At 46.2% G+C, this 25,291-nt stretch overlaps 1 protein-coding gene across 5 annotated transcripts in view; it reads left to right on the forward strand.

Moving 5' to 3' along the window:
- Nucleotides 1–25,291, forward strand: part of Prkcz (protein kinase C zeta) — a 145,783-nt gene that overhangs the window by 31,151 nt on the left and 89,341 nt on the right. The window contains exon 1 of one of the 5 annotated variants that reach the window (XM_004657726.2): nucleotides 3,382–3,680. The exons of 2 other annotated variants lie outside the window; for them this stretch is intronic. Coding sequence is in view for 2 of the 3 variants with exons in the window: in XM_045149683.1 (XP_045005618.1) it covers nucleotides 4,013–4,025 (13 nt within the window). In the remaining variant the exon portion in view is untranslated. Of the gene's footprint in view, nucleotides 1–3,381; nucleotides 3,681–3,803; nucleotides 4,026–4,495; nucleotides 4,521–25,291 lie in introns of those variants that run through there. 2 more of the 5 variants (XM_045149683.1, XM_045149684.1) reach the window with 2 other exon arrangements.

Consider the following 25,291-nt stretch of genomic DNA (forward strand, 5'->3'; position numbering starts at 1 on the left):
ATAGGAGAATCACCCGGAGTTCAAGGCCACCCTGAGACTACATAGTGAATTCCATGTTAGCCTGGACTAAAGTGATACCTTACCTTGAAAAACAAACAAGAAAACCCCAAACAACAAAAAGGTGTGTCGGTGGGGGGGGGGCTGGAGAGATGGCTTAGCCATTCAGGCTCTTGCCTGCAAAGCCTAAGGACCCAGGTTCAATTCCCCAGTACCCATGTAAGCCAAGGTGGCGCATGCATCTGGAGTTTGTTTGCAGTGGTTGGAGGTCTTGGTGCACCCATATTCATATTCTCTCTCTCCTTTCAAATAATTTTTTTGTGTGTGTGTGTGTTTTTCGAGGTAGGGTCTCACTCTGGTCCAGGCTGACCTGGAATTAACTCTGTCATCTCAGGGTGGCCTTGAACTCATGGCGCTCCTCCTACCTCTGCCTCCCGAGTGCTGGGATTAAAGGCGTGCGCCACCACGCCCGGCTAAATAATTTTTTAAATACAAGAATCTTTTTTTTTTTTTTTTTTGAGTACTAGGCATTGAATCCATGGCTCAGGTTGTCCTTTAATTTGCAGTTCTCCTGCTTTGACCTCTTAAGTGCCAGAATTACAGGTCTGCTGACACAATGGGCTCAAGAACCATTCTTTTTTTTTTTTTATTCTTTCTTTTGGTTTTTCAAGGTAGGGTCTTGCTGTAGTCTAGGCTGACCTGGAATTCACTATGTAGTCTCAGAGTGTCCTTGAACTCACAGCAATCCTCCTACATTTGCCTCCTGAGTGCTGGGATTAAAAGTGTGCACCATCACACCTGGCCCAAGAACCATTCTTATCTTGCTGGGTTAGAGTACCAGATGCCTGTGGATTACTATGCCTTGTTTATAGAAGAGGAACACTCCAAGTATCATACTTATAAATTTCACATTTTCTGAAATGACCTGTGCATAGCTGGTTCCCTGCCAAAGGAGGGAAGCCTTGCCTTTGAAGAGATAGCTTCAGGCCATTTGGTGTTTGAAAGAATTTGAATTTGAACTCAGAGCTTTGGCGTGGAGTTCACACTGTGAATGCAAAAACACCACAGATCTCTGAGTTGACTGTGTTACTGTGATTCAAATATGGTAAGGCCACTGACACTGAGCTTGTTACTTAGTGCTAAATAACTAAATAACAAGCTCATAGGTCATGGGTGGGTCTCACACCATGCAGGCAGAGGAAATATGGGTGTGTGCATGTGTGTGTGTGCATATGAGAGAAAGAAATTGAACTTTCATGTGAGAGACTAGGCAAGGCTGGTGAGCAACCTTGGGCTTGGCTGGCCTATCCCTGTAGAGAAGGTGGTCTATAGTGTGGGTCTGAGTTTGGTTTGCATTTGTAAGTTTATTGCAGAGTAAAACCTGTGCTACCTCCAGGAATTGGATCCAGGGGCCATAAGCACCCACAGGCTATGACCAACCATGGGCTGTGAGCACTCAGGGGAGATCTGTTGCCAGAACATGGGACTGTGGTCCATTTATGCCATATGTCAACAAGTCCCAAATGCCAATGCATTTCTGCAGGAATGCAGAAAATAAGGAAATATAGTCCACTTAGTGGTATGTTCTTATAATTGATCACAGCAGAGGTCTGAGCAGGGCTGTCATACCCCTGACCCTCTTCTCCAGGCACATGGATTGGGGCAAGACACTGACCTTTCCTCACCTCCTCCTCACTGCACAGACACACAGTTGGACCCCTGGGTTTCCCACGTTTACCCCAGAGTGTAATCTTGCCCGTATGGTGTCAGTATGAGCATTGAGTGGGTTCTGGAGAAAGAGGCAGTGTTCCCTGGCCAGGCTGGTGCCTCATTCCTATGTTTATTTAAACTGGAGGATGCAGACATTATGGTGGTCTATTCCCATAATCCCAGCACTCAGGAAGCACTCAGGCAAGTTCAAGGCCAACTTGGGCTATGTACTAAGTATAAGCCAGGAAGGGTTACATAGCAATGCTGTCTAAAAAAAAAGGCGGGGGTGGTGGTGGCTGGAGAGATGGTTTAGCTGTTAAACAAAGGCCTCGGAGATGGTTTAGCATGCAAAGCCAAAGGACTCAGGTTCGATTTCCCAAAACCCATGTAAGCCAGATGTACAAGGGAGCACATGCATTTGAAGTTCATTTGCTGCAGCTAGAAGCTCTGGTGCACCTGCTATTTCTCTCTTTGTCCTCACTTTCTCTCAAATAAATAAAAATGAGCTATTAAAAAAAAAAAACAGCCTGGCATGGTGGTACACACCTTTAATCCCAGCACTTAGGAGGTTGAGGTAGGAGGATCACTGTGAGTTTGAAGCCACCCTGAGAATACATAGTGAATTTCAGGTCAGCCTGGGCTAGAGTGAGACCCTACCTTGAAAAACCAGAGAGAGAGGGAGGGGAGAGGGGAGGGAAGGAGGGAGAGAGAGAGAGAAAGAGAAAGAAAGAAAGAAAACAAACTGGAGTGAATATATGCAGGTATAGCTGGGTGTTGAGGACCTTCAAGTACCAAGGTATGAGGTAAGGACCAACCAGCTCATCCTTGACTCCCGGTTGGTCTGGAGACCAGGCTGGCAGCAACTGGGCATGACACAGCACAGTGAGTAAGATCCTGCATTGGGTCATGGGCCACCTATTACCTTGACCTGGGTGTGTATGCTGCCAGGCCAGAAGGGATTGCCCAGCTTCCTGTGAAGCTGCTTTCCCCATTTTTTAAAAAGATTTTATTTTTATTTATTTATTTAAATGAGGGGAAAAGGGAGAGAGAGAGAGAGAATGGGCATGCCAGGGCTTCCAGCTGCTGCAAACAAACTCCAGACACATGTGCCACCTTGTTCATCTGGCTTACTTGGGTTCTGGGGAATCAAACCTTTGGCTTTGCAGGCAAGCATCTCAGCTGCTAAGCCATCTCTCTAGCCCTTGCTTTCCCCATTTTTACCTTTGCCAATGTCTCTCTTCCCCTCCCTGTGGTAGACACAGCATCAACATGCAAATGACATTTGACTCTAGATTTGGCTGCCATTGAATGGGCCAAAGTCCCCTTATGGCTGTGGATACCCCCCAAGTAGTCATAGTCTGTGGGTGCTCATGGCCTAGGTGGTCACAGCCTGTAAGTGCTCAAACCGCTGGATGCTCATAGTCCATGGACATTTGTGTGAAGCCCATTCTGGATGCAGATCTTGGGTCACTTGTCGTGCCTGGAGTAATGTACCCTGAACCCCAGTGTGGAGCTGATGTGGAAGACTGGGCTGCCTGAGCTGTCTCCTGGATGTGGCATTTTAAAAGCTACTGGGCATGAGCCCTCCCTGGCCTGGGCTCTGGTTGGCCCTTGTCCTGTCCAGCACTGGCTCAGTGCAGAGACGCTTGTTTTCATGTGACGTCAGCTCCTCCGTATCCATGCCATGTTTTAGTTTGTGCCTCAGCTGCCGGCTGTAGGCTGTAGCTTCCCAGGGGAGCCGGTACCACCCGGGCCTGGAGACATGAGGCAGGGATGTGAGAGGCGGGGAGCAGGGCGGTTAGCCTTCCATTAGGTGTCTGCCCCTCCAGCCATAGCCCACCCTGCCTATTGTCGGTCCGGAGGCCAGAGGACACAGCATCAGCTCTCTAAAGGGATGGAAGATGCCTCCTTGCACATCCATCGCTGGTAGAGCATAAAGAATTTTGTGCTGTGGAGGCAGCAGAAGAAAGCCCGTGAGTAATGCACATCTCTCCTGTGGATTTTCTGCCAGGCCCACGGCAGTGGCGTTGCAGGCCCTATGTATGCAGCGGATGGGGCTGTGGAGCTGCTGCAAGTCAGCATTTCAGGGCTCGTCGTGGCTTCGCCACAGCCTGCATGCTGCACAGATGTTCCAGCACTGAGTCGGGGCTGCCGGCTGGGCAGGGATGCTGCTGCAGCATCTCACAGTGATGGGGGAAGCACACTGAGAGACTGTTGTTTTTCCTGGTGACAGATTCAGAGGAAATAAGCTATAGAGGAGTATGCTGAGTGAGCAATGCGGCTGACGCGGGTGTGAGGGAAGGAGATGTGCACGGATGGTATGTGCTCAAGGTCTGGGGTGGGCAGTTGCTGCAGAGGCTGGTGAGGCTTAGGGCTCAGGGAAGCCTAATTTCCTCACCAGCCCGGCCCTAAGGAGCCTCTGGCTATTGGGAGCGTTGCTGTGGCTGGGCTTTTACAGTTGTGAGTCTGTGTGTTGTGGCCAGAACAAACGTGGGTGTCTTGCTTTCTTTTCACTCTGCATTGCTGCAAGTGGACAGATCGATGGGACCACAATGGTGAGGTCTGGGCACCCTGGGCACCAGGCCCAAGGCTTAAACAGCCAGCACCTGTTTCCATAAACAAGTGCAGCTCCTGCTTGTGGTCTTTCAGGCATGAGCCTGCCAGAGCTCTGGCTTTGCACTGACGACAGCGTCATGTTGGAGTCTGGGTGGCACAAACAGTGCTAACGTGCACAGCTTGCTCCACCAAGGTGCTCGGATGTCAGCTGGGAGCGTGGCCCCGGTGTCCAGTATTCTGTTCTGAGATGGTTGGAGGTAGACTCTGATGGGTCTGGGCGGGGGGGGGGGGGGATGCGAGGGCTGTGTATAGGGGAGTGTCGGAATGGGAATGCTTTGCTGACGTCCATTTTGCATGTTTTTTTTTTTTTTTAAACAAAACAAAACAAAAAACTAGCGTATGCTGGCAGGAGCCTTGGGGCCTGGGAGGACAAGGCTGCCAGAAGGGGGTTATTCCACATTTGGGGAATGTGGGTGCTGTCAAGGCCTAGGGGCCAGAGGCTCCCCTCCCCCAGACATAGGCTGTTCCACACAGCCAGCATAGGTCTCAAGCATGTCTTGTTTGTTTTGGGTCCTTGAATTATAAAAATTTGGCATGTAGATGGGTGGGAGGGAACGACAACTAGCATGGATGTTTGTTCATGCTAGTACCTTCTAGGGAGGAGAAATGAGCTGTGTCATAGTTTCTCTGGGATAGCTGAATGTTGTGGCTCCTATCGTTTAACCACTCGCGTGCAGTGAATGGCTGACTTGAATCTTAGAAGGTAGATACGCCACCAGGGTCTCTAGAACTGGCGTGGAGCTTCAGACTTCTCAGTGGCTTCTGGCCCTGTAGCCCTTAGTTGGGTTCACAGAGCCACAATCAGGGAACAGCTTCAAAGTGCTAAGGCCCCTCCCCCCAAGGCCATCTCTATGGATGCTGCCAGATGGGGCTGTGACTGCATGTTACCTGTTTGGGGGTCTTGATCAAATGTGCATAGAGACTTCTATCTCAGCTGTGTCAGCCATTAGCAGGCTCCTTCTCCCATGTCTTTGTGAAGTTCAGAGCCATCATTAGTTATGTAAGGAGTTGGGTGCTTGTGTATTATTTTTCTCTGAGCTCTGCTCTCACTTCTTAGACTTCTCCTGTGAGCCCCAAGGTGCTAACTTGAAGTATTTGCTAGGCCGCCTGATAGTCTGTTGGATCATGTGTCTCAGAGTGGTCATGGGACCTTAGGAGCCCTGATCAGTCCACATAGTTGGTGTTAATGGGAATCTTGGTGGCCCTAGACCAGCTGGGGCCTGGTAGGGACCATGAGAGTTGGCTGTGTTGCTAGCAGAAACTTCCCATTAGTGTTTTTGGAAGTTTTCCCATACCACATCATCTTCTCTGGTATGTCTATACAATGTTCTGGTCAGTACAGAGGATCTGGGGTCTGACTGTCAGGTGGAATGTCCAAGGGGTTAGGCTCCAAACTGCTAGGGATTCCCAAATGGGTGCCCATTGTTCCCTTTGTTGACTTGGATATTTCTTGTTCAGAAGGGCCATCCTGGGTGAATGGGCTATTGAACAGGGCTAGAGCTAAGATGGTGCCCTCTTCAGGAAGGTCTGGTGACATCTTAAGAGCCCAGAACATTCCCTTTTTTTACTTGTCCTTTGGTGCTCCTGGGCATCTGCCAGTCTGGCCTCATGTTGTTTACTGACTTCCTCTTGTCTCCTTGCTGCCTTGTGTACAGGACCTTTGCTTATATTGTATCCTTCCCTCCTGACAGGATAAATGATACTGGGGCCATAGTTCCCAACAACTGTTACTCCACAGGGTGGCTAAGGAACCCAAGGTATCCAGCTCCTAGCTTAGGGACCAAGCATGGAGCAGGCTCAGGGTTTGTTGCTTTATGAAAAGGTAGAAAAACTTTATCCAGAATAAACCATCTCACTCTCAGCCTCTCCCTTCTCTACTGTTCAGCTTGGTGAAACCCCCACCAGTGTTTGGACATGGTAGTTTATTTTTAGGACTATCTTAAATATGTGGAGTAGGGCACCTCATTAAAACTAGCTGCTTTTCCTGTTCCTGTCTCTAAGGCCTCTGGGCAGAACCAGACAGATCGCACCCCATCGCTACCAAGCAGCCACCAGGAGCCAGGTTGCACCGTTGACTAGTAAGCCTTCAAGGTGCTGGAACCCCACTGTGACATGGGAGGCAGCCTTAGCCTCTGTTGGGCCCTCACTTAGTTGTTAGGTACACATGGGGTTTTCACAGTGCTAGGGTTTGAACTGAGTTTGAAAGTGTCTGATCTCTGAAAATTTGCTTTTTCAGTGTCTCTTCTATCGGAGATTTGGAAAAGTCCAAGTCGAGCAAGATGAAGCCACCCTGGGTTGGTCAGAGGTGAAGGACCAGGGTGAGGAATAGGCTGCCAGCATTTACCCCTTGCCACCCTGGTTGTGAAGCCCTGAGCAGCTTCCTTGATTTATACCACTGTGAAATGGGAGCACTGAGGGAATCAAATGAGATTGTGTTGAGCACAGGAAGGCAGCCATTAATTTGGCATTGCATGTTATTTTTGTACCTAAATTTTTATTTTGAATTTTTCATATTTCTGTTTTGTAGTGACATATGACTAAAAGAGGGAAGTTCCCCTGGTCTCTACCCTGACCCTTGCTACTTTGTGGGGTTATATCCATGTTGGCAGTTTTATTTTGACATTTTATTTCCAAGTTTCTAGGTAACATATCTGTATAGTTATTACTAGGCTTTTTCCATCTAGGTTGGCTGTCTGCCTCTCCCCCTACACAGGTCAGTTTAGTTTGCCTTCCTCTGCCCTCCCAAATAGGGTTCTGTTCTAGCAAGATGGAGCCATTTTGTGCTGGCAGGTAATACAGGACCTGGGATTGCATCTGTGGACCACACAAATGACATTCCCATTTTTTTTTTTACATTCCCATTTTTTAAAAAATTTTTATTTGTTTATTTGAGAGTGACAGACACAGAGAAAAAGACAGATAGAGGGAGAAAGAGAGAGAATGGGTGCGCCAGGGCTTCCAGCCTCTGCAAACGAACTCCAGATGCGTGCGCCTCCTTGTGCATCTGGCTAACATGGGACCTGGGGAACCGAGCCTTGAACCAGGGTCCTTAGGCTTCACAGGCAAGCGCTTAACCGCTAAGCCATCTCTCCAGCCCTACATTCCCATTTTTGTGCGATTTTCTGGTATCCTTGTAGCTAACATTCATTCTGACTTTTGTCTCTCAGATTTTTAAAAATATTTTATTTACAAGGAGAGAGAGACAGAGAAAGAGAGAGAACAAGAACACAGGTGTGCCAGGGCCTCCTGTCACTGCAAATGAACTCCAGACACTTGTACCACTTTGTACATCTGGCTTTACATGGGTACTGGGGAATTTGGCCATTAGGCTTTGAAAACAAGTGCCTTTAATCTCTGAGCCATCACTCCAGCCCTCTTTTTGAGAGGTCCTGGCTTTGCAGCTGAGGAAAACGTCCCTCAATGTTGCTCTTTCTTCCTCTGGGATTCCTCCTCCTATGGAGCCCTATTGCACTGCTCCCCGCATATTTTCTTTAGGACTTCCCTGGACCAACTCAGAAATGCTACCACCACCTCTGTTGGCACTATTGGTTCTGCTCCTCTGTTTTCTCTTTCTTGGCATAGCCTAATGTTGAGATACCTTCCACAAACCTGAGAAAGTGGAATGGGTAGCAAAGTGCTGAAAACTTGAAATTCTCAAAAGCACTCTTGCTGTATCTGCACATGTGATAATAGTGCAGTTAGGTATAGAATCCATGTTCCTAATGAGCCCCACAGGGTTTCAGACTTGGGCATTTTGGGGTGTATGTGTGTTTCTCAACATTTTTAAGCTCATCCTATTCTCAAGTTTCTTGATAATGTCATTTGATGTGGGACTTTTTGGTCTCTTGTGCTGTAGATTTTGAAGATACACACACACAGCATTTGGGTATAGGTTTCATAGTCATGTTTTCTTGGATGACTGACTTCCCTTCCATTATGTCCTTCTGTAGCATCCTCTGGACATTGGTTGGGCCTCCTGAACTGGTCCTCTAGTCTTTCCTGTCCCCCAAGAAGATGTTACCAGATTTTGCCATCCAAACCTTCATTCCTGTTTTCCTTCTTCTTTTCCCTTCCTATTCTCCAACCTTTTTTCTTTTTCTTTTTCTTTTTCTTTTTGGAGATAGAGTTTAGCTGTAGTCCAGGCTGACCTGGAATTCACTATGTAGTCTCAGGCTGGCTTCAACTGCAAAGCAGTCCTTCTACTTTGGCCTTCTGAGTGCTAGGATTAAAGGTGTGGGTCACTATGCTCAACATAAGGAGATAATGAGTGTACCAGGACCTCTAGTTGCTGCAAATGAACCCCAGATGCCTGTGCCACTTCGTGCATCCAGCTTTATGTGGTTGGTGGGGAATTCAGCTCCAGTAGTTAGAGTTTAAGGGTAAGCGTCTCAACCACTGAGCTATCTCTCTAGCCCTCGTTTGTTATTTCACAGGGTTTTGTCATGTAGCCTTGGCTGGCATGGTATTTATTATGTATCTCAGGCTAGCCTCAAGTTGCAGCAGTCTTCCTGCCTCATCCTGAGTGCTGTGATTAAAGACATATGGCACTACACCTGATTCGGACTCTGTGGGAGAAGATACTAGGGATTAAACCAAGGGCCTCCTCAGGTGCTCTACCACTGAGCTAGATCCCCAGCTCATTTTTATTTTGTTTCCTTAAATATTTATTTATTTATCAGAGAAAGAGAGAAAAGCGAAGTGACTAGAAGAAAAGAGAGAGTGGGCACACTAAGCCATCCTACCACTGCAAATGAACTCTTAAGGACATGCGCCACTGTGTGTTCTGAGTACTAGGGATCAAACCCAGACCACCAGGATTTGCAAGCAAGTGCCTTTAACCACTAAGCCATCTCTCCAGCCCCTACTTTTTTGTTGTTTGTTTTGTTTTTTGAGACAAGTTGCTGTGGGAGACAGACTGGCTAGGAACATGCTATCCTCCTACCTCAGCCTCCCAAGTGGAATTATATATATGTGCTACTCTTCTTAGCCCTTTCTTGTCTTTTAGCTTCCAAGTGATCTTTGTTGTTTTCTGATATTCCATTTATTTATTTATTTATTTATTTATTTATTTGGTTTTTCTAAGTATAGTTTCACTCTAGTCCAGGCTGACCTGGAATTCACTATGTAGTGTAAGGGTGGCCTCAAATTCACAGTGATCCTTTTACCTCTGCCTCCCAAGTGCTAGGATTAAAGGCATGTGCCACCATGCCCTGCTGATCGTCCTATTTAAAGTAGTGTTGGGCCTTTGGACTGTGGATGTAGTTAAGTTGGCAAAGTACTTACCTAGCATAAATTATGCTTTGGATTCTATACTCAGTACTGATAAAACTATGCATGGCATGGCAGTGTAATCCTGTGGTCCCAGAACTTTGGAGGTAGAGGCAAGAGAATCAAGAATTCAAGGTTGTGGGCTGGAGAGATGGCGTAGCGGTTAAGCGCTTGCCTGTGAAGCCTAAGGACCCCGGTTCGAGGCTCGGTTCCCCAGGTCCCACGTTAGCCAGATGCACAAGGGGGCGCACGCGTCTGGAGTTCGTTTGCAGAGACTGGAAGCCCTGGCGCGCCCATTCTCTCTCTCTCCTTCTATCTGTCTTTCTCTCTGTGTCTGTCGCTCTCAAATAAATAAATAAAATTAAAAAAAAAAAATTAAATAAAGAATTCAAGGTTGTGAATGTGGTAGCACATGCCTTTAATAACAGCATTCAGGAGGCAGACATAGGAGAATCACTATGAGTTCAAGGCCAGTTTGGGAGTACAGAGTGAGTTGCAGGTCAATCTGAGCTAGAGTGAGATCCTACCTTGGAAAAACAAAAACAAAAAAAAAAACTAAAGTAGTCTTAATGTTTGTGGAACATTTTTGAACTTAACAGAATTGAGATGAAGCATTCAGCATTTCTCCTTATTGGCATCTTCCATTACTATAATGTTAATGATGACCAATAGCCAATACTGAAATGCCAACTCATGTCTGTACTACTTCAGATTACCTTGACCCATCTGCATGCCACCCTGGACCCCAAGTTGCACTTAGTTGTTTCTTGGTTCACTTGTCTGTGACAGTTCCTCAGAGGGCCCATTTCTGAAGTCTTTGATACTGTGGAAGGTGTTAGCTATGTGTTTGTGATGCCCTTGATTTGGGTTTGTCTGGTGCTTTCTCATGCCTAGGCTTGTCAGGGATTTGGGGAGTAAGACCTTGGAGGTGAAAACCCCTCTTGCCACTTCAGGTTATCTCAGGCTGCACAGTGTCCACATAGTTCAATCTTGGTGATGCTGATTGCCTGGCTGAGCTGTGGGCCAGGTCTTTCCACTGAGAAGTAATCATTCCTGTTCTTTTCCTACTCAGGGAAGATATCCTGCATCCCACACTCAAGAGGCAGGTATCACACCATCCCCTCCAAGGATGGAGAATCTGTGGAAATTCTATAAAAGTTTGCTGTACAGTCTTGTTTATTAATTTTTCAGCCACTCATCTGTTGGTGTGGACAGGAGTGTTCTTGTCTGGGTTCGGATTCTTTACTTGTGTCACTGCCCCAGATTACCTACCTTGGACTTTGGAGCTCGTCTAGATTGGCTCTTTCGGACATGACTGGGGGCTCAAGGGGCCATAAGTGTTGCTGGGCAGAGGAAGACTGTGTCCTGGGCTAGTGATTGGGTCATGGATATGTCTGGACAGGTGGCATGACTCTCAAAGAAGTTTGGGGCCAGAGATTTAGGAGTGGGGAGGTAGATCTTGGAAGCCTCAAGTTCAGGCCAGAATCAAGGGAAGTAGGAGGGGAACATACTGAACTGTGGGGTCCCTCTAGACCTTGGTTTTGTAGCCATGTGTGAGCAGCCAGAGTGATGCCTGTCTTACAAACAGAATCAGGCAGTATTGAATTGAACTTGCAACCCTGGCATGTATAGACCTTGTAGGGCTTGATAGGTTCCCACTACTGGACACAGGCATCTTCCTGTACTCTATACTTGTTGTTCTATGATACTGTCAGGTGAGCCCATCTTCCTTTCCTTTGAATGTGTCCAGTTATTGAACAGTCCATTACTTTGATGAGTACCACTTTGTGCATTTGGGTAATGGTAAATCAAACCCAGGCCATCAGGTTTCGCAAGCAGGGTAAGTGACAGGTGGCTGCCTCAAGCTGATCCTTTGCTCTCTCTTCTCCCTGTGTCTTAGTGGAATTGAGCAGGAAGCTGCTTTCAAAGCTGTCATGCTATTGAACTCAGTTTTAAGTACCTTGGGCCCAGTTCTCAATTGGCTTAGTCTCTCTGGGTCCCTGGCATAAAAGAATTTGGGTCTTTGAAGGGACTGTGTGTTGAATTCCTTTGATACATCAGGTTCCTGGCTTAGAAATGGATGGTAAGGATGCAGCCCCATTGGTTAGCTGCCTGTGCCATCTTCACAGGGGTTAGAGGTAGAAGATGTTCATGGTAGGAGGAGAGCTGCGCATTGAGGATCCTCAGTGCTAGTTCCTGTCCCCTCTTGCTGTTCTGAGCTCATTGCTGGCCCCAGGCTTATGGCATAACCAACAGTTACATATTTCATTCAAATAGTGTTATTTATATATGTATGTAATGGGTTTATAATTTTTAAGTGAATAAATAAAACATTTCTTACTAGAAAGATTCTCTTCCTCCTCTTCTTTTTTTTAGACAGGGTCTTCCTATGTAACATAAGATAACCTTGAACTTATGATCTTCCTGAGTATAATACAATTTTAAATACCAAAAATACCAGAAGCCTTGCAAAATCCAGAAAAATGGTAGTAATGGGACCCGTTATTATTATCTGCTTGGCATGTTTCTGTATTTTTCCCTGAGTATTTTGTACTGGTAAACACAACTTGGTTTCTTTTTCAACTGACACTTTTTTAATATTTGCCATAGAAAAACCTCTCTAGAGAATTACAAGGTTTTGTTCTAGTAGTGTTAATGAAAATATTTCTACTTAGGCCGGGCGTGGTGGCGCACACCTTTAATCCCAGCACTCGGGAGGCAGAGGTAGGAGAATCGCCGTGAGTTCAAGGCCACCCTGAGACTACAGAGTTAATTCCAGGTCAGCCTGGACCAGAGTGAGACCCTACCTTGAAAAACCAAAAGAAAAAGAAAATATTTCTACTTAGGACCATCATTTAGAAGATCTTTTCAATTTAGGTATGAGGACACACATCTGTAACTCCAGTACTTATGAAGCTGAAGCAGAAAGATTATGAGTTTGAAGCCCGCCTGGGCAAGTTCAAGGCCAGCATGATGTGAAAAAATAATGAGGACCACAGTGAGAGCTCAGCAAAACATGTCATGCTTCAAAGGATGTTTAAGAATAGTCACTACACAGGAGAGCTTGGAATTGTCTACAGTCTTGTGACCCTTCAATGAGAGAAATGAGTGAAATTTTCCCCAAATTTGAAAACAATCTTAAAATTTTATGTCATTATTACCAATAATTTATAAGATTGGGGTGAGGAAATTTTCTTCCTTTTTCTTTTTCTTTTTCTTTTTCTTTCTTTTCTTTTCTTTTTTTTTTTTAAGTGGAGGGTTACTGGAAATACTCAGTAAGCAAGCATTCCACTATTTTATGTTAAATTTTATTTTTCTGAGGCAAGGCCAACAGACTGACCTTTTCTTAATCGGGGGGCGGGCTGAGAATTGGCATGCCAGGGCCTTCAGCTACTGTAGTTGAACTCCAGATGCATGTACCACCTGTGTGCATGTATGACCTGTGTGTCTGGCTTGCGTTGGACCTGGAAAATTGAACATGGATTCTTAGGCTTCTCAGGTAAGCATTTTAACCACTAAGCTATCTCTCCAGCCCCTATTTCCTTTTGAGATAGGGTCTCTTACTATAGATTCCATAGTTCCATACTGGCTTGGAAATCACAATCCTCCTGCATACAAGGATCACAGGTGTGTGCCACCAGACATAGCTTTTTTTTTTTCTTTTCTTGCTAGAACCTGATACTTCACACATGCTAGGTAAGTGAGCTGTACTCTAGCCTTTCCTGTGTTTTTGGGGGGAGTTGGTTTATTTTCAAGATAGGGTCTCACTCTATCTAGCCCAGGCTGACCTAAAACTCATTCTGTAGTCTCAGACCTACATTGAACTCACAGTGATCCTCTTACCTCTGCTTTCTGAGTACTGGGATTAAAGGTGTGCACCACCATGCCTGGCTCCTTCATCTGTTTTTAAATAAAAGAGATTTCTAGAAGGAACAGAAAAAAGGATGTGTCTGGAGTGTCACAGCATGGTGGGGGGGGGGGATGGTGATGACTAGCCCATTAATAAGGGAAGCCCAGAACACAGCCTAGCACCAGGACCTTGACTAGTGTCCTGAAGTGCTGGTGGTTCTTATGGCTCATGTGCTGTTCACAACCCTGTGCTCAGAGAGTTTTTGTAATTTTTTTTATTATTATTTGCAAGCAGAGAGGTCTATAGAGAGGAGAGACACAGATCAGGAAAATGAGTGTGCCATGTCTCCACCTGTTACAACTGAACTCTAGATGCATATGCTGTTTTGTGTATCTGGCTTTTACATAGGTACTGGGAAATTAAACCTGGGTTGTTAAGCTTTGCAGACAGGCACTTTAACCACTGAGCCATCTCTCCAGCCCCTGTTCAGAGGGTTTTAATGAAGCTTTACGTGTGCATCAGTGAATGTAGTTTCATCCCATTCTCCAGAAAATTTTTATATTTTATTACCAAAAGTAATATCCTAAGATATAGGAACAAAATGTGAATTGTGTCACCCATAATTTGTTTGTAAAAACAATAATGACTACCTCAGCCAATTCATTGTTCCATAATAGCTTTTTGGCAGGGTGGGAGAGCTTATGTTCTGCTCCTGCTTTTGTATATTTATCTACTGTTGAAAGCAAGGCTAGGGTTCTCATTTCCACATGGCTACAGAAGAAAACCTGCATTTGACATTGAGGTGGCAGAAGTGAGGTGGCAGAAGTGGCTTGACTGGTCAGTGCCTGTACTCCAGGGAGGCCCAGCCTTGAAGCTGGGGGATACTGGAGACATGTGTGAAGGGCAGGCTGCATGGTGACTGGCACGTGCTGGCTGCCTGTATGCTTGGATTGAAGGAATCCTTTGTTATAATGATGGCAGTGCCAGCTCTGAATAGTGCTTTATCTCCCACTGTGCATAGGGAAGGTTCAGGGCTTCAAGTTTGGAGTGGTGGTTCCATGACCTCCACTTTTGCAGCCTTAGAATGGTCACTTCACAGTCCCTCACCTGCCTGCTCAGACTCTACTCTCTCCATGGATCACCTTTCCCCAGGGGCTTGAACCTGAGGAGAGCCAATACTGCGGCTCCATCCCTACCCCACTTTATGATCCCTTCTCCCTGGTTCTCTGGCAGGGCAGGTAGGGCCCCTTTGCCTTTGCCCTCACCCTCTGCCTTGACAGCTCTTCCATGAGAGCAGTCCTTCCATTCTTCTTCTCCTCTTTCCTCCCTCTTTCCTCCAAGGTAGTCTCTGCTCAAATTCCAGGCTTCTCTCTGTGTACATCTCATCCCCTAGTGCTTCCTGTCCACATGGAGGCTCCCTGAGGATGGAACCCCTCTGCTTTGATCTTGGTTGCATCCCTAGGGCTGCAAACCATGGCTGCAACCCTACAGGGGCTCCCTGGCTCAAGCTAAGCATCTTAGGTGCGAATGGTGTACTGAGTTGTGGTCCCCATGGCCCAGCTGAATAGGACCTTCTGCTAGCCCATATACAGTATCACCTCCTCTAGCTAGGTCAGGCTGTGGGTGCCATGGAGCCAACCCTGAGTAGGTCACGTGTGCACATCTCACATCTCCAGGGGCCATGATGGCAGCCAAGAAAAAGAACTACATTTTTATTTAAAGTAGTGCTTCTGTTGTAAAAGTTATATGTGCTGACTGTAGAAAATCTGAAATATATGACAAAGTATTAGAACAAAATTAAAATTGCCCTTCCTGGTACTCTCTGGAGAGCATGCCTTTGTTTTACTTTGTTCTAGTCTTATATGCTTATTAATTTTTTAAGAGAATGCTAAAAGCAAGTCCATCATGAGGACCGTACTGTCTTTTCTTCTAGTGAGGTGCACTGAGTTTTCTGTGCCCAAGTCATGAATCACGCTTCCTTTTCTCATTTCAGAATCTTAGAAGGCAAGACACTTTTGTAGTAGAATATCAGTGTGTTTATATCTTTCAAAAATTTGTGAAAGAATGATACCAACAGGGCACATGTGGTGAACTTGTCCACTGGGAAACAATACTGTACAATCCTCTGTCCCCACTGGAAAACTGTGACCAGTACCCCAGATCCCTCTGTGGGCCCAGGAAGTCACCATCAGTTTTGTTTGTTTTTGTGGCAGGTTTTTACTCTAGTTCAGGCTGACCTGGAACTCACTCTGTAGCCCCAGACTGGCCTTGAGCTGACATTGATCCTCCTACTTCTGCCTCCCAAGTGCTGGGATTAAAGGTGTGCACTACCACACCTGGCTGTCCATCTCAGTTTCCTTATTTCCTTATTTGGCCTTTGTATTGCTTGAGATTCACCTGCAGCCCACCTTCCCTGCTTTATTTTCACACCCATTGGTGGTCAGCCTGGACTGTGTGTTGATTCCTCAGTGGCATTCCACTGTCTGACCCAACCCTTATGACTGTACTTTAAATGGACCTTGGAGCAAGAGGAAAGATTTAACAGAGTAGCCTCAGTCTTTCTGTTTTCTCAGTGTGAGACTACATGGATCCTGGGAACCTGGAACAGTGGTTGGAAGGTGGGCAGGTGCTGGGAAGAAGACTGGACATTGAAAGGTTAATTGCACATCCTCATTTGGTCTTTGAGGGGCATAACCAATTGAGTGGTAGGGACAGATGGGTAGGCTTCCCAGGTAAGATCTGGGTTTGGGACTTTAATTGGGGTCACCAGGAAGACACTGAGGGTGTCTGCCCCATCAGTGTGCTTGCAAAATGGAGAGATACGAGTGTCTGAGGAAAGAGCACCAAGGAGAGGGGAGAGGTCAGGACCATTGTTTGTGGTCCATGATTTGTGCTCAGGGTGAGTAATTGGGAAGTTTCACAAAATAACAGTGGGCAAAGGGGAGAGGAACTACACCAGAGGGCTCCTGCATGGACAGGCAATCAGACTGGAACTCACCTGATTGAGACAAGAGGAGTAAGAGGTAACCTGGCTCCATAACATGTTGGGGTGTTCTGTAGAAACCCCAGTGATATGGGTGTCATCTTTCCAGGAAAGGATTGAGGGACTCTGGGTTTCTGGTTTGGTTGTGGAGCACCTGGGAGGCAGTCTGTAGAACCCACAATCACTCCCATCTTTCCTGTCCTTTGGCCATTCTGCTTAACAGAACAAAAATCAGGTTTGAGATACCCTGGGTTCCTTTCTGAAGGGTCACTGAAGACTGTTGAACTACAAAACAGCTTCACTTGCTCCTGACAGCAGCAAAAGTCAGAGAAGCCACATGAGCCAGATTGTGTTACTGAAAGAGAGCTGATCCTGTACATCTGGGGTCCTACGGGTTGCCTTTTATAAGCCAACACAGTTCTTCCAAAGACTACTTGGGGCCATCAGAGGATGTTGGGGGATTTGAGGAGGATGGCTACAGTGAGAATAGTGGGGTCATGTGGCTCTTAGGCTCTGTGTTCACTGGGCCTGTGGTATCTCCTAGACATGGTGATGCTGGGGGTTGGCCCTCTTCTGTCTTGTAGCTTGTGTTTGGAGAGTCCAGCAGACAGGGATATTGAAGCTCCTCTCACTTCTCCAGTACAACTGGGTGCTTGGGGTGTGGCACTGATGTGATCATATTTGAGTTCAAGGCTGGAGGAGCTTGCTGGCTACCTCTCCAGTTGACATGTAAAACATAGTAACACATGTGAGTGTTTACTTTGCACCAAATCTCTTTTGTCTTCTAAGAGTGACAGAACTTAACCAAGTAGACCTTCTATTAGCCAGAGTCCATTCTGTCGTTTAAACCCTCCTTATACTGTACTCTAAGGTCCCAAGTAGAATTTCGCCCACAGAGGTGGGGATAGCAGTGAAGAATCCGGAAGTCTTTGTGAGGACTACATTTTGTTCACTCAGACCCTGCTCCAGGTTCTGAGTGAAGCTGCTTGGAGCAGAGGATAGCAGGGACAATGAATGGTGAGGCTGGGGCTTGCCCTCTTCTGTCAGGTCTGCATCTTCCTGGAGTTAGGCTGTCAGACAAAAACACTGCAGCTGGGAGTTTAGCAACAGCAGGCAGGTATTTCTTTGGTTCTGGAGGCCAGAAGTTCAAGGTCAGGGCACTGGCAGCTTGGTGTCTAATGAAACCTACTTTCTAGTTCAGAGATAGTACCTTCTCACCAGGTCCTCTTATAGTGAAATGGGCAAGTGAACTCCCTCAGGCTCCTCTTCTAGGACACCAGTGCCTTCCTAAGAGCTCTATACTCTTGGTCTGATCACCTTCTGGAGGTGATCATTTGACAGACTTGGGGACAGCTGAGAAAGGAAGCCTGTACTGAGCCAGCGGAGATTTCGCTTTCCACCAGAAACATTAGATCCAGATGTGGACTGGACTACAAGGAAGACTTTTTACTTCCTTTCTCCATGGCTTACAGACAGCTGGATTAATTTTTTGATGTATTCTACTCATAACTGGCCCTTGAGAAACTGAATTTTGTTGGGATTCCCCCAAGTTCATAGTCAATGAGTCTTCAGTTAGCAGCTGCCCTAGAGCCTCTTCCCTGGATACACCAGACTGTCCTTGGTTTCACACTCCTGGTGGGTTTGTAGCAGACAGTATGTAACAGACTCATGAGGGCCCTGGTTGGCAGGACTTGGCCTAATATCCCTATAAGGTACTATTAAATCTTGTACCACCTTGAAGATGTTTTGTTGGCTGTGACATCTTCCCCCTTAGCCAGCTATTTCAAGGCGCTTGAGGCCCTGAGAGTGGGCCCCAGTCAACCAGGGTAGTCTGCTCTCTAATGCTTACCCAAATTTGTCTTCTGTGTATTTAGAAACAGAGCCTGCATCTTTGTTTTATTTATTTATTTTTTTGCAGTGATGAACCCAGGCCTTGCAAGGCAGGCAAACACTTTGCCCCTACTGGAAGCCTGCATCTTCTACAGCATCATTCCTCATTCCTGTCCCTTTGTAGTTTCCACATTGGCAGAAGCATGTGGGAGCCAGAACCAGCCCCGACAGACCTCACAGTCTGAGATTCCAGGGATCCTAGCTGTGGAGTTGGTTATTTTGCTTTGAGCATTTGGTTTATTTATTCTCAGGTTTTATTCCCTACAAATATTTTAACAATATTAAATAACACCTCCATTCAATTTACAGTTTAATTTCCTTAACATCGTAATCTAGCATATGCCTGAACTTTGTAAATGTCATTCTTTAAGATTGCCAGTGTGTTATGCCAAGATGTGCTATAGTGGAAGGCTGCCATGTTTGTTTGTTAATGGTGCCAAAATACACATAAATTTGACCATTTTAAATATTTTTTATTTATTTATTTATTTGAGAGAGGTAGAGAAAGAGGGGAGATTGGGTGTGCCAGGGCTTCCAGCTGCCACAGACGCATGTGCAACCTTATAGATCTGGCCTACATGGGGTCTTGGGGAATCGAACCTGGGTCCTTTGGCTTTGTAGGCAAGTGCCCTAACCACTAAGCCATCTCTCCAGCCCTAAAATTGACCATTTTAACAATATATAAGTTCTGCACTATTGTGCAACTAATCCTGAAAATTTTGTTACTCCATGAAGCTTGAAGCTGCCCCATGAAGCACTTACTACCCCACCTCCCCACCCAGGCCTGGACACCACAATTCCCCTGTGTCTCTGTGAACTGGATTACATCCATCCAGAGAAGTTACACAGGACATGGCCTTTTGTGTGCTGCCTAATATCAGCATAACGTCCTCAGGGCTTGTCAGTGTTGTAGTTTCTGTCAGAATTTCCTTCCTTTTTAAGGGTGAATAACATTGTGTGTATACATCATATTTTCTTTGTTCATTCATCTGTAAATAGACATTTGGGTTACTTCTACCTCTTGGCTGTTGTGAATATTGCTGCTGTGGATACGAGTGTGCAAATAGCTATTCAAGACCTTGTTTTCTATTCTCTGGGGTATATACCCAGAAGTGAAACTGCTGGATCATATGGTGATTCTATTTTTATTTTCTTTTTTTTTTTGTTTTTCTTGGTGATTCTATTTTTAATTTTGTGAGGAACCTCCATGTTTTCCATGGCAGCTACACAGTTGAACACTTTTCTGCCAGTAGTGTACAAGGGGTCCAATTTGTTCATGTCTTTTGTCAGTACTTATTTTTTAATTTGTCAGGGAGGGAGGAATGAAGTAATAGAATATCATATCTTATTTTGAGACAGGACCTCACCATATAGGTCAGGTTGGCATCAACTTCACAGTCCTCCTTCCTTAGCCTCTGGAGTGTTGGGACATAGTTAAGTACCACTAGTGGTTAAGTTATACAATGGCGGTTTGTAAGAAAAGACAAGATTTTTTTTAAAACTTTATTTATTTATTTATTTATTTGAGAGCGACAGACACAGAGAAAGACAGATAGAGGGAGAGAGAGAGAATGGGTGCGCCAGGGCTTCCAGCCTCTGCAAACGAACTCCAGATGCGTGCGCCCCCTTGTGCATCTGGCTAACGTGGGACCTGGGGAACTGAGCCTCGAACCGGGGTCCTTAGGCTTCACAGGCAAGCGCTTAACCGCTAAGCCATCTCTCCAGCCCAAGAAAAGACAAGATTTGTGTGGAGTAAAACTTGTGTCAGATGGTACTTTGCAGCTGCGGAATGACTGTGTCCCCAGAAGGGAGAAGGTTGTTTTGTCTTTATTGTCCATGGTGTAGCTACAGTATGAGACAGAAGTAATGAGTGAGAATTTCATCTCTTCCCCCAGATTCTTGTTCTCATTCATCATATAGCCAGGAGCAGCTGTCCTGTGAACTCTTAGTTCCCCCAGCCCCCAATGAGTTTGGGTATGTCAAACATCCTTCAAGAGAAGACCCAGTGCATTAGAGAGGAGAGAAGCAGCCACATGCTCCAGTGAGTCCAGGACACCTAGCAGGAGTGAAACACTGAACAGCAGAGCCCCAAAATGGCTAAGCCTCCAGCTTCCTCTTCCTGTAGCAACTTCTGGGCCCCTCTGTTAAAGAGGTTCAGGAAGACCCTTCTTTCCAGGTCTTAACCATACACTTTAAAAGGTGTGTAGTGGGCCTGGAGAGATTGCTCCATGGTTAAGGCACTTGCCTGCAAAACCTAAGGTTCAATTCCCTAGTACCCATGTAAGCCAAATGCATATGATGGCGTATGCATCTGGAGTTCATTTGTAGTGGCTAGAATACTTGGCACGCCTATTCTCTCCCTCTCTTTCTCCCCCCCCCCCCGTCTCTTTCTCAAATAAACATAATTTTTTTTAAAGGTATCAATTCTTACTCATAATGAGGTAGGCCACTGTACACTTCAGGGACATACTTGGTACTGAGAAGGCTGGGGTCAAGTACCACGCACTCACTGATCAGTGTTATAGGAATGTTTCATGGGGGATTATTTGAAGAAGGCAGAAGGAGATTGCAGTGCTTATGAGGAGCTGGCCATAAGAGAGACTAAGCCGAGTCTTGGGACTGCTGAAAGGCACCTCTTCCCATGTGTGGATGATGTGACACACAGTTAGTGGTGGAGCTTCATCAAGTCTCTTTGGAAACCCCTGATGATTGTAGAACACCTGATGTCCTAGGTCTTGCAGGCCTCTCTCATCAGTGGTCAGGTGTATCTAGTGCTTCACGTGGCCTCAGTGCATAAAGTCATGTCCCTGCGCTGGATAATGCTATAGGTTAGGATAGCAGGTGGGTGAAGCTTGCTTGTGTGGGTGGGGAAAGGTAGTTCACATGTAAATGTTTGCATGTGGCCAAAACTGTAAACATGCAACATGAGGGGTCAGGAGCCCCAGAGCAGAGTGGATGCTGAATTTCTGGGAGATATCTGTGTGGAGAGTGCTAGGCTCTGGATGTGGGAGGAGGTACTACTCTGATCTCTGAGTTTGAAGTTCAAACTGCTTTCTTTACACCCTTTGCCTCTCCCCTACTTCTCTTGGGTGATTCTCCCAGGTAGTCTTGTCCTAGAACAGCCACTCACCTTTGGGACTCACTTTTTCTATAATGTTCTGTAGTCCTGTGTTGTCACCTGCCAGCTGTCCCTTCTCTTAGGGCCTGGTCTGTGACTCACACTGAGAAGAACTCACTGCCATGCCAACCCATGTGACCCTGGTTGGGGTTTATGGCATCCCTGCCTCTATTGGTTTTCATGTGGAAGATTGTGGGGAGCATCAGGCAGGAGTTTGCCTTTGGAGGTGGATGCAGTGGTTATCGCATGTCAGATCTTGGGGTATTGTCTTCTTGGAGTCATCTACCATGATGTCCTGCAGCATGTGGCTTCACCTTCCTTCTTAACTCGTCTTGGCCTCAGATCATTTATGACATTGCACTGTTCTTTTTCTTCAAGTTTAAGTTGTTTTTTTTTTGTTGTTGTTGGTTTTTCAAGGTAGGGTCTCACTCTACCTCAGGCTGACCTGGAATTCACTATGGAGTCTCAGGGTGGCCTCGAACTCACAGTTATCCTCCTACCTCTGCCTCCTGAGTGCTGGGATTAAAGGTGTGCGCCACCACACCCGGCTTTTTTTTTTTTTTTTTAAATGAGAGAGAGAAAGAAAGAATTTGCATGCCAGGGTCTCTAGCCACTGCAAACAAATTCAGACGCATATGTTACCTTGTGCATATGGCTTATGTGGATTCTAGGGAGTCAAATCTGGGTCCTTAGGCTTTGCATGCAAGCACCTTAACCACTAAGCTATCTGTCCAGCCCCAAGTTGAATTCTGATCTCTTACACTTTCTTGCTTGTGAAAAGCACAAAAGCTCTTCACCCCCATTCTCCATTGTCTCTTTGTCTAGCATAGTAGGGACACTAGCTGCTGCTCCCAGCTTCCAGTGGCTTTCAGGATGTCAGAGAACTTAGGCATTTGGTCCTGCTGGTCACCTTTGGTCCGAAATCTTGCTTCCCCTAATGTCCAGTCCTTGACTCGGCTTCACTGTTTGCACATCCTCTTGGACATGCCCATGTCTCAAGCCTAGCTGTCTCATGCTTTCTTCCCTCTGTAGACACCCAGTGTCCTGGCTGGAGCTCCTGGCTGTGATCACTCCTGTGAACTCACTGTGGGTATTTAATGGCCATGGTGGTAGTGGGCCAAACCCTTTGCTGTGTCCTCTGCTCTAAGGGAGGGTATATTGCTCATAATAAGCACTTGTTACAATAGGAGGCTGTGATTGTTACCCAGTAGCTGAGAATCTGATGCCCACCATGGTCATGGGGGCTTGCAAGACTCACTGAATGACATCTGGAAACAATACTCCTCCCAGAAATGGTTTCTTAGAAGCTATTCTTGCCAAAGAACAATGGCTCCTCATTGAAGCACAAGGTGGCTAAAGCATGATATTAGCCTGGTGTCCTTTATTTCTCATCTCTTTGTCTTGGGCCACCTGCTTGCCTCTGCACATAGACATATTAAATAACTCAAGAAGTATCTGTTTTAAATCCCATGATACTATCTCATCCTTCTTTGAGGCTGAAGGCACAAAGATAAGAGTACCTGAGGCATCTTACTGTCAGCTTTTACAGTGTCCTGTCTCTGCTTTAAAAAGGCACTTAAAGGTCTTCGTTGTCCTAAACCTGCAGTCATCTTGGATTCCAGGAACAGCAGAGACTGGAAAGAAGGTCCACCCCACAGATGAAGGCAATTATCTTTAATGGCAAGGTTGTACCTAGTGCAGAGCAATCACTCTTGGGAGCCAGATTACTCTCCTCAAGCAATGCCGCCTTCTCGAAAGATATCTTGCAGAACTAGAACCAAGACAATGATCAACCAGACCACACCTTGACCAGGACTGCTTAGCTATGCATGCCTCTTGTGTATGCCCTACATAAGCCTAAAGCTCATGTCTATGAAGATGGCCTTGGGGTCAGTGAACCCCTTTATCCATTCCTCTTCCCAGTGTGCACATTGGTTAAATCTCCTTCTCTGCTTTTCATCATTACTTATGTCTTCAGTTGGCATCTTGGAGCAGGTGGCCAAACCTGACCTACTCTGAACCCCTGAATCCCAGCTTTTTTGCTTGAAAACTTTGGTCACATTTCTACTTATTATCAGTTGCTTAAAACAAGCAAATGAGGTAAATCATCACTTGTGATTCTGTGAGATGTGGGTTCCTGTGCTAACAGATAGTGTCTTGTCAAAGTCCCAAGGTGTCCCACGCATGTTCCCAAACCCTTGGCTCCACAGCAGCACATGTACCCACCCGCCCGACCCTTAGCCTGTGTTTTCACTATTCTTTCTTCCATTCACCTGGTCCTTGTGTTTAGTGCCTGTTCATCACAGCTGTGCTCAGAACTTTGGGTACAATCTGGAACTTACTGATTAAGCAGATGTATGAGGGCCAGTTCCATTAGGGTCAGGGAGGCTGGGCTGGGGCTCCCACCAAAGTAAGGTGAGTGGTCAGAACCATCCAACCTGTCAGGGCCCTTCCCTCCAAGAACAGGCATTTACCTAGGAAGACATGATAGCGCTGAGTCTGTCCTTGCACCTGTGTTCCTGGGGGCAGTATTAGTGGCTCCCTTTCCTTATCCCACCTATGTGGCTTTATCCCTCTGATCCAAGAAGGTGGTATTATATGCTGTGCCTAAGAGATGTAGGATGGTAACTTAGGTCTCAGTTTTCTGGTGACATCAGAGGTTGATTACCAGTGGCTGCTGCCAAGCAGTTAAGAGTAGGATCATTGTCATCTAGCTTTCTCCTCTCCTCCATTTCTGTCTATGAGCTTTGGCAAGTTACTTCTGTGAGCCTCAGTTTCCTCAGATGGCAGGTGTGAACCCAAAGAGCTTAAATGATTGGAACTGCATGGACAAGCACCCAGACCCAAATAAAAAATGCCCCCAGTGTATGTTGTCACTGTCAACCTCTGAGATGCTTAGCAAAGCTTCTAGAGTAAAGGCAGACCTGTGAGACTGAAACAGAGGCTATGGGGTAGACTCTTCCGAGGTGGCAGCTATGATTTTCAGGAGTGGCAGCTATGTCATATGCAGCTGTTTGGCTTCCATGTGTCTGAGTCCACCCCATGTGTGAGTGCCCTTGACTTAAGGTCTAGGGCACTGTTGAGGGGAGAAGGGCATTCAATCCTGACACTGTGGTGCATGGAGTCTCCCACCAGGTTACCTCTCAGCTGCAGGAGGGCTTGAGACAAGATCTTGGGGGACTGAACTGGTTGCATATGAGGTAGGCTCACTGGTGGACTGCACATGCTCAATGCTGGAAGCCACTATATGAATGTATGTTATATTTTGTGGTATTATGGAGGAAAGCAGTAAGAAAGGTTAGGTTGTCACGGCAGAGGTACTAATGGTACTTCTTGTTGTCACTTTGATATCACTTAGTGTCATTTTGTTTTTTGTTATTTGTAGGGGGAGAGAGAGGGAAAATGCGAATGGAAATATGAGCACAGTACAGCCTTCTGTCACTGCAAATTTACTCCAGATGCATGTGCTTCTTTGTACATCTGACTTTTTGAGCTATTGGGAGATCAGACCCAACCCTTGTGACTTTGCTAGCAAGCACCTTTAACCGCTGAACCATCACTCCATTCCCACAGCGTCATCTTGACTGTCATAGGGCAAGATTGGATAGCCATCCAGTATGCTTGAAACCAATGCTCAAACTCAAACTTTGCTCTTTTCCAACAACTCAAGCATGGATAGGAGTGGAGTCCTGCTTGAAATGGTTGGTTGGAGTCAGAGCCACAGTCTGGCCCTGGGGAGTTCTGGGGAGCAGCAGTGGAGTCAGTTAGGATCTTGGGAAGTCCCTTACCTCTAGTCACCACTAAGAACCCAGATCTGGTGCCAGGTGTGTTGGTGCATGCCTTTAATCCCAGCACTTGG

The sequence above is a fragment of the Jaculus jaculus genome, chromosome 5, assembly GCF_020740685.1.
Source record: "Jaculus jaculus isolate mJacJac1 chromosome 5, mJacJac1.mat.Y.cur, whole genome shotgun sequence".
NCBI lineage: Eukaryota > Metazoa > Chordata > Mammalia > Rodentia > Dipodidae > Jaculus > Jaculus jaculus.